The 10,115-nt window shown below is 35.2% G+C and overlaps 1 protein-coding gene across 3 annotated transcripts in view; it reads right to left on the bottom strand.

Moving 5' to 3' along the window:
- Positions 1-262: 262 nt before the first annotated feature.
- Naa15 (N-alpha-acetyltransferase 15, NatA auxiliary subunit) overlaps positions 263-10,115 on the bottom strand; it is a 90,475-nt gene continuing 80,622 nt past the window's right edge. The window contains exons 18-20 of one of the 3 annotated variants that reach the window (XM_063260792.1): positions 5,102-5,248; positions 3,816-3,913; positions 263-3,161 (exon numbers count right to left, since the gene is read on the bottom strand). In XM_063260792.1, the coding sequence (XP_063116862.1) occupies positions 2,961-3,161; positions 3,816-3,913; positions 5,102-5,248 (446 nt within the window). In that variant the 3' untranslated portion in view covers positions 263-2,960. Of the gene's footprint in view, positions 3,162-3,815; positions 3,914-4,462; positions 4,942-5,101; positions 5,249-10,115 lie in introns of those variants that run through there. The other 2 variants (XM_003476786.5, XM_063260793.1) reach the window with 2 other exon arrangements.

Genomic DNA, 10,115 nt, shown 5'->3' with positions numbered 1-10,115 from the left:
ATTTTTTATCTTTTCCCAAGCAAATGCTACATATAGTAACTGAAATATTCCTAGACATTGTACAGAAAAGATATTTCCCTGAATTTATTAGAACCTACCTGAATCTGGGACAGCGCTTTTCTGACCTCTTCATATAGTCACAGCTTCCATTTCACAGCTATAATAGTAATATATCATCAAGTACAAACACCACTGTGAAAAACAAGGGCCTAATAAAGCCCAGAGAAAAGCTCTTCACTAACACCGGCACTACTTCCAGTCATGCTAGTATAGATCACACTTTATTATTGTGCATAATAAATAGATACAGAAAAATGGTGGAAACATAAGACTTAACTATCTAATTAAAGCTGATTAAACTAACCTAGTCAGGTTTAGATTTTCAATGAGAAATGACAAGAGTAACTGAATATAAAGAAAAACAAAAAGAACTTTACTTTCCTATGTTAATACAGGTCAAGGGACCCTTTCTTATCAGAAGGGTTGATAACACCAGTTCTTAGCAATAAACATAAGGCACTTGTTTCAATTACATCACTGCATTTTCCCCCCACTTGTTTTTACTAACCCTGTTTCCCCCCCACAGTATCATTTGAAATTAATAGAATGAATAAAGCAAATGTGAGATGATCCAGTTGATACTACTCAGAGCAAGATGGTACAGTACAACGCTTTAGGGGTGATGTCTGGACATAAAATGAACCCAGTCAAGGTCCTCTGACACCAGACAATGTATCCACTATCAAGTAAACCTGAAAGAAAATAAAAGATTTATTCAATAGTTCCAGTAAAATTGGGTTGGAATACAATATACATGTTAGGAATTTAGCTCCTTAAGGGTGGCATCTGCATTTAGAGTTCTGAGTATTTCTGAATATTCATTCTAAGACAATCTACATCATTTGAACAGTCAAGACAGATAGATGAATTTCATTTCAATATACAGTAGAGTTTAAACAAAATTCACACATATACCCCGTTCTATGGCTGGTGCCTCCTCCAAACACCTTATTAGTGGTAGAGGTAGCACTAGTGTTCTTTCCCAACAATAAGAACTTCAGTTGCCACTCACAGGAGAAGTAAAAAAACAAAGGTTTTCTTTTTCTTTTTTTTTGCCATCTGTTAAGATGTTCCTGAGACAGGGCCAGTTAATAAAATAAAACAAAGCACTGGAGTTCAGTTTATATTTCTCTGTACATCACTGAAGTGTTAGACTGGGATGTGGAATGCAGGTCATGTACTATGAAAGAATCAATAAAATGATCAGGTCTTCTGAAAATTCCCTTTAGAGTACATACTCTATAGACTAAAAGGACTACAAAAAGTTCAATTATATATACAATTGATTAATTTTACTTAATCTTATTTTCCCAGATCTTGCAAATGCAATGAGAATATTGAGCCTGAGGCTACTTCTCAGTGTACAGGTTTGACAGGTTTAAGGCTCATTTTCCCAATCAACTTATTAGCAGTTCCTAGTTTTCCTTTCAGATTATAAATTACATTCATAGTACCTGCCACCATTCTAGGCCTCAATGAAATCTTAATGTAGGAGCAGCATTCTATCTCATTACGGAACTTCACTGACACCAGCAGTTAGCACACTTCAAAAAGCTCCCCTCTCTATTGGCCTCATAGTATATTACTTTGCCTCTGGCTTGCACCTCTGTTTCCACCTGTGTATTTTCACAGAAGCCCAACACAGATTAGTGGAAATATTCACACAACTGTTTTTCAAAACAATTTATTGCATCATATTTGGTACCTTATGTTTGACAACAAAAAAAAAGAAATTACATCTGTAACTGCAGGAAAAAGAAGCTGGTCTGTTACTGGAAAAAAAAATCTTGGGCCCTTTAAAAATTACAAAGTCTTGGGCTTGCCTGAAACAACTGAGCAAGAAATATATTCTTAGAAATGTAGGGCTTCAAGTATTACAAACCTGTGACACTGTGGAAAAATTCCAGAGGTATCTAAACTGCAGCACTTTTTTTTCTGCATATCATGAACAAGGCCTGCTGAGGTTTTAAACTATTAGTCTCTTGATCAGTCATAGAATGGTAGTCAGGAGTTCTGCTCTTTAAGTTCAAGCCATGGTAGATTTTCCTTTTTTTCACTCTTGGGTGAAAAATTCATGCTTGCTAATTAGTTGGTGCCACATCACAGTGCATTTGGTTCTTGCATTACAGTTTTAACAAGTTTGGCCAAAACAATGCTGAAAGGTTTGCATTGTTATTTTAGTTCTTCAAGTTTTAGTTAAAATTGAGATTGTTCCAACTGGTTCCTTCAGTTAAAAACTGTGGTACAAGAACACCGAACTGATCATGTACAGTGAATTTTGAAAACACAACAAGCATACTGAACACCTTCTAGGTTTCTTATAATCCTGCTTGGTATCTGTATGTCCCCGTTTCTACAACATCAAGCATCTGTTGTAGATTCCTCTGTAAATAGTGATTCACGTTGCATACTTCCTATGGTCAGAATCAACCCCATAACAAAATCAGTCAGATGCTAAAGCCCCAACAACTCTTTGTGCTCAGTGAAAGAATCCAGTGCTAAAACAGCATGTATGCTGTCTGAGATATAGTAAAATCTCACAAGACAAATTTAAGGTAATATTTCTGCCACACACCTGCTTTGTTAGCTGTAACAGCCTCCAGATTGTATATAAATTAGTTTAAAAACATGGGTGGGTAGGTAGGAATAGGACAAGGTATCATTTTTAACCCTCAATTTTAGCAGCTTTTAATTTTTTAAGAAACTGAACCTATATCCTGTAATGTTAGATATTTTATATATACTTTTTCAGCAGGATAAAAAACGTAAAACACTATTTGAAGGCAAGAACATTTACTCCTCTCATTCTGTGTAAGTTAGAGCAATGCAGCAGGTGCGTGACAAAAATATTATACACTAGATATGGTCCAAAGTCATTCCATTTGCTTGTTTAATGATGTTCAAATTTCATTGGCCAGTTCTTCAGTTTCTGCAGAGCTATCTCCATTAACTGTGATCTTCATATCCTCTTCATATCCAGGAGGCATGAAAGCCAAAGCGTAAGGGAAAAGCTTATGACAATTTGCTCTATAAGCTTCAGCAGCTTCTTTACAGTCTCCTAGGTTACCATCACACAAGGCTTCTAATACCTCCATACAAGTCTGAAGAAAGAGAAAATAACATGTTATAACTTGAGAAAACATTTTACTATGAATTTTAATGTTGATAGATTTCCAATGTCACAAAAAATGGACATATTTAGGAAAACAGAAACACTTTGGGTACATAGATATTAAATTTTATGTTGCCAATTAACACAGGCAGGTGTTTTAAATTTTGGAGGCTTGATGTCATCCAGCAAAATCAAACAGCTGTTCTGTTATGTAATAAGATTATGGAGTATCTTAAGGAATATCCACCAACTAAGAAGAAAAATGTCCTGAACACAGTGATTACATGTAAGAACAAAATGGGCTGAGAATGTGCTCAGTGCTAGGTTGACTGCTTAGCCCTGGGTTTAAAGTACAGAACCATTTAAAAAAAAGTTGTAAAAATCAATAAATGACTCACTGGGGATTTAGCTTAGCGGTATAAGTGCCTGCCTGGTAAGCACAGGATCATGAGATCCATCCCTGGTACCAAAAAAAAGTAGATTTCAAGGGTCAGAGTTTAGCTCAGCAGTGTAAGTGCCTGCTTGGCAAGCGCAACATTGTGAGTTCGATCCCCAGTACAAAAAAAAAAACAAAAAACAAAAAAACACCAAAACCCAAAAAACAATGACTCAACAACTCTTAGAGATCAGTATAAAGTTTTACCTGGAGATTTCTGTTAATGAGGGACTCATCAAGTGTTGTTGCCAACTCTATAGCTCGTTTCTGACTAGAAGGATCTAAATAATACACCATTTTGGCAGCTAAATGTGAAAAAAAAGGAAATCAGTTTTATGTTAAGTAAACCCAGTATCTTACCTTCTACTCATTCAAATACAAGATGCAAACTATGTGCACACAAAATGTTAAATACACGTGAATAAAAAGCCTAAAAAATAGCACAAATGTCCAAAATAGAACAGATTATGATATTTTATTATTATGTATGTCTACTGGTAACAAAATATAATGTATTAGTAAAATGTGCACAGTCTAAGAGATCAAAGCACACAATTGCCAATTGTGGAGATGCACGCTTGTAATCCCAGCACTCAGGAGGCTGAGGATAATCACTGTGAGTTCAAGGTCAGCAGACACAGCAAGACTTTGTCTCAAAATCAACCATCATAAAACCCACAAATGTTTTACGTTTATGTGTTTTACGTTTTTTATCCTGCTGAAAAAGTACATATAAAATATCTAACATTACAGGATATAGGTTCAGTTTCTTAAAAAATTAAAAGCTGCTAAAATTAAAAGCTGTCTTTCTATGGTAGGACCATGAAGTTTTCTTTATAAAATAAACATTATAATTTGGTTGTAAGGGAAATACTTCATTAAATGCCAAGAGGGAAGAGGGAGACGAGGAGGAAGTACATAACCTTGATGGTATCAGACAAAAAGCCGAATGCAGACTTCCAGAAAAAGCAAATAAAGCTACTGAGGTCTCAGCCAGGTATTCATGAGCAAATCACTGAAGTACCACACACATGGTCCCACAAAGTACGGGCTCTGCTCTTGGGCAGAGACCCTGGCCTTAGGCTTTCAGTGAACCATGAGACAGTTTCAGGTCTTTAGCACTGCCAAGAGAGATACCTATATAACCATAGAGAAATAGGAGGTGACAGTAATATGGAGTGAAATTCACAAGCACAAAGAGAGAAGAGACCAAAATCCACCTCCTTTGTACATTTACACTTTAATTTACTCACTTACCTCTTTGTAATGCTAATGCTCAATGAGTACAAAGGACTGATCTTGAGTGACAGTACCAATTTTGTCTAAAGAAATTCTGAAACATAGGAAGCATTTTTAACTGCTTATTTTTGTAAGACTGAGATGTAGCACATGCACATTATCTCTTCTGAACTAATCCTATACCTTATTTTGTCATAGTCCACTAATTGTTGAGGTTGAGAAGGCTAAGAGAAGAACAAAAGTAACATGATTACCTGATAATCGATGTGGCAATGAATCAGAATTCCTTTTCAGAAAAGTTTCATTAAAATTCTTTGGATTCGTTGCTCCAAAAAGACGATTCATTTCTTGTTTTAATACTGTTCTAACTGTATCAGGTAAGTCTTTACTTTCACTCACTGCTGAATAAATTAAAAACAGAATCTCTTGACAATCAGATAGTTTGTAGTTGTTAAATTATCTACTTGATGAGAACAATGAAACACAGCAATTATACACAAAAACTAAATAACTTGTATTCATAACACTTGAAGAGCCTACCTAATACAAATTAGAAGAATATGTGTCACAAGAATTTAAAAAGCACTGAAAGAACTTCATTCACAGATGGTTCATTTCAAGAAAATACAAGAACTACCAAAAACAAAGCGGGGAAAAAAAGAAAGGAAGAAAAGAAAGAGAGAAAAAGAGAAAGAAGTAATTCCATGGCTTTCTATGCCTCTAGGGCGGCCCCCACACCTCAACTGTAAAATCTGTGAAGCAGGGTGGGCAACATCTGTCTGGTAAATATGTAAAGGTGAAGACAATTTTCCTTACCCTCTCCTTTTTCCTCTACACCCAAGTAAGGCACATTAATCAATTAAAACAAAAATAAAAACATGGTTGACTTCACTGACCTTTATCCTCAGGAACTATGTGAATTGAGCTATTTATCTTATAATAAACTCCAAAGGACCATCAAAGCATTTTCCTGTAATAAATACACTGTAGTCATCATATTCCCAGGCCTTGGGTTTTGGAGAAGAAAAAATAGAGCCCAATCCCTCTGGACTGAATCCAATTTATGCTTTGTTTCTTTGTTACTATGATATCTACAGACTGTCTGGATTTTTGGATATAGACAGACCTGGGTGTACATCTGTGCTTAAAGAAGTCATAACCTCTCTGAACCTATTTCTTGATTTTTAAGATAGGGTGATGGCTGCACCTAGGACTGGAATAAGGAAAAGCTACGGGTGAAATGCTATTTATGTTAGCGATATTCAGTCAACTGCAGTTACTATTTTTCTTATTCTGTACTCAGTAATATTTTCCTTTGGGTTAAAAAACAATGATGGTGGCTTTCAAATCTTGACTGCAATTCAAGCATTGATACTGTGACAAATATGTATCATCTCATATTCACACATGTGCAATACATGCTGATATATTTTACACAGTTCTATTTCCAGGTGAGACTGTTCAAATGTTAGTAATGACCCATTAATAACCGATGCCACTGTCCCACTAATAGTTCATTACTTCAAGTTTAAAATTTTAATTCTGAGTAGTAAATATTTAGGCAAAATATCCTACATGTTGTTACTGAGTAATTCACTGATATGCTCTTTGTGGGTTAGGAAGCATTTCTTCTATTATCCTATAGAAATGAATGGCTCAACTAAATGAGATACCAGGTAAAGAATTTAACAGTTCCCATTGGTACATGCATGACTGTCCCATTGAGAGCCTTGTAATACTGTGTAAAAAGCATTACTTTTATCACTTTTTATTAATAAAAATTGTAAACAGCTGCCCAATGGGACAGTCACGAATGTACTGCCAGTCCAAGTCCCCTGGCAGTGAGACACATGAATTACAACCCTGCTGTGTATGTGTTAACATACACAATTATGGCTGAAATAGTTGTACTTTTGACAAATTATCAATACTTGTTTTTCAGAGAAGGAGAGAAACTGGAAGAAAAGTTGTTAAATTATGGCCAATTTCAATAAACAGTCTCAAAATTCAGATTTTCTATAAAATAAAAAGTGATTTCCAGGGGCCTCGTTGGTGTGCCTGAAGTGCTCCTGGGATACACGTGGGTGGCAAAGTCATGGCATATTTCCCTTGACAGCTAGAGGATCTTTCACGGTCTTTATTAACTCATTTTCCTCAGATTACATAATCTCCCTAGAAAACTAAAGTTACTAAGAACAAAACTCACAAAAGTAAAAACAAATGTAGGTATGTGTGCACATTTCTCCCAGATTTACTAACAGCTGTTTGCAAAACCTACTTCCTCATTTAATAATTTCACAAAAAGTCTGAAGCCCCTCTCAACCTTTTGGGAATATTGAGATGGGAACCCAGACCCTTTGCACTAACCTATATCCCAACACCCATTTATTTCTTGCTTTTGAGACAGGGTCTTGCTAAACTTCTCAGGCAGCATTAGAACTTGAAACCCTACCATCTCAACTCTTCCTCAGGGCTGGGATTACAGGTTTGTATTGTTGCAGCAGACTGAGGCCCGCTCATTTCATCATTTAATTTTTATTTACACCAAAAATCAAACTCATGACCTTGCGCTTATCATGCAGGCACAATGCCACTGAGCTACATCCCCGGCCAACACACTCATTTTAAATTATATAGATTTTATGTGTAACTTACAGGATGACATAAACCGCTCTCCCCCAAGCCCATTGCAGTAAAAATAATTAAAATGTCCTTTGGAATTATATATAGTGAAGTCTGACTTCTATCTTCAAAAAGGGGGGGGGCAATCCCAAATGGCACAGATTTATTATATTGTTAAAACCTAGTGGGCTTTAAAAAAAAAAATCTATCTAGGAAGACTTTTAAAATGGTAAAATTAACAAAAAATACAGAGTTTCAGGAAAGCAAAACTCTTAGATTACCCAATTCTTTTTTTTTTTTTTTTTTTTTTTTTGTCTTTTTCCTTTTTATCGGTACTGGGGATCGAACTCACGACTGCCTGCTTGCAAGGCAGGCGCTTATGCCGCTGAGCTAAACCTCCAGCCCCCGAGATTACCCAATTCTTTCCATGATAGAATAATTATCGCATGAATGGAGTATTTAATTAATAAAGGATTGGGATTGAAAAGATTTTTGAAATTTTTTTCATTTTGTTTCTTGAGCCAGTCTATGTAATTCAGCTGTCCTTGAATTTAGCACATAGCCTCAAATTTAGAGCCATCCTTCTGCCTCAGCCTCCCTAATGCTGAGATTACAGGTGTGAATCACCATTCCCAGCTGAAAAATATGAACTTTTCAAAGCAGCTTTTGATTTGGGTCCTCAGACATTCTAAAAACTAAAATATTTGGCTCATTCTATTTACTTATCAGCAGACAAATTAAGTACTCACTAGGGGTATAAAAGTTCTCAAAGGGGCTCTAGAAGACACTGTAGGGTCTCAGGATTGCTGGAATGATTTAATAACTTGGTAGAAAATGTTCACATTTTATGTAAGATTGATGACTGCTCACTATCAAGATATAATACTACCTACTAAATGATTATCACTAGATATGACAAAAATAAATGAGAATACTAAACAAGGCTTAAATAGTAATAATTAAATAACTTAAAAGTATTAAGTGCCGAGTATATTTGTTGAAGAAATGCCTGGGGAATAATAAAGATGAACCCTTCCCTCTTTTTTGCACTACTGGAGATTGAACCAAAGGCCTCTGCTCTGAGCCACATCCTCAAGTCCTTTTATTACTTTTTATTTGAAAGAAGTCTACCAAATCACTGCTGCCCAGACAGGGCTCAAACTTTTGCTCTACCTGTCTCAGTCTCCCAGAGTGCTGAATAAAGCACGTACTCTACAGCTAGCTTATAATATCTAACTTTTAATTATTTCAAAAAGCATTTTCTAAGCTGGGCGAGGTGGTACCTACTTAATCTTAACACTCAGGCAGCACAGGCAGAGGATGCCAGTGAGATAGATAGAGACCAGCCTAGAATGCAGTGGGACTGTCTCAAAAAAAAAAAAAAAAAAAAAAAAGCATTTTCTAATTGCATAGGATTCCAACTTACTATGACTAAAAATTAAAACTATTATCTGAGTCTCTTCTCAGTCTTTTATGACTCCAAAAAAATTTTAGTACACACACACAAGAAAAAAAAAATTATTTACTAGTATTATCATGAGTATGGGATTTCTTCATTTTATAATGTGGTCATAATATTACATTGAGAATTTTTATGCAGTAGCTAATTTAATATTATTTCCAAATTCTATAGACTGATCTTATACAGGTTGATCGTCCCAAATAAAAAACATGAAATCTGAAGTGTTTCAAAATCCAAAACTCTCTGAGCTTGTTACGTACCACAAGTAGAAAACTCTATACATTTTTTTCGCCTGACAGACCATGACATTAAGTGCATTAAAAAATATTGTATAAAACTGTCTTAAGGTTATATGTAAGAGGTGTGTGTGAAACATACAATCAATTTCATGCTTACACTTGGGCCCATCCTCAAGATATCTCATCATATTCATGCAAACACCCTCCCCCATATACACACACACACACACACACACACACACACACACTCCAAAATCAGAAACACTTTAGTCCCAAACATTTCAGATAAGGGAGATAACAGATACTTAACCTGCAGAAGAAAGAACAATATGAAGTCCTGGGCTCTAGTCTTTGTTTCATTACTAAGTATCTGTTACCTAGAATAAGTAGTTTACAGTCTTTAACGGGCTCAAATTTGACTTTAAAATGAGAGATGACTAGAAAACAAAAAAGCTATTTTAAAATTCTTTAGTTCTATTTCATATTAAAATTAATGTACCGATCTGTCAAAATTTTAAAAAACACAGATGACTTTAAAAAATAACAAAAAGGTTTATGATTCTTAAAGGATTGTGCCAAGCAAGCCTAGTCCATGTAAACTGAGATCTACAAGACATAAATAGGAGAAAAGGTGTCAATTGCAAAGAGATTCAATATTAAAACAAATTCTTAAGAAGTTTCACACAATGAAATATGATTCAAAAATTTCAACTTACACGTAACTTATCAGAAGTAGAAGCAAAGGTGATTCTTAAATACCTGGACTAAACAATTCTGTCAAAATCATCAATATTTGTAGCCTTAAAATAAAGACCTTCAATCACAAAGGAAAGAGCTCTTATTTTCCCTCCACTAATTTAATGTGTCCATTTTAAAACAACCAAGTTCAACAAAAATTTTACAGATTACTTACACAGGCACTATCAACTACTACAATCAAATGCT

This window comes from Cavia porcellus, unplaced genomic scaffold, assembly GCF_034190915.1.
Source record: "Cavia porcellus strain 051 isolate PalLab524CR breed Dunkin Hartley unplaced genomic scaffold, mCavPor4.1 scaffold_14, whole genome shotgun sequence".
NCBI classification, from domain to species: Eukaryota; Metazoa; Chordata; class Mammalia; order Rodentia; family Caviidae; genus Cavia; species Cavia porcellus.
This window is presented reverse-complemented; position numbering and strand designations above follow the sequence as displayed.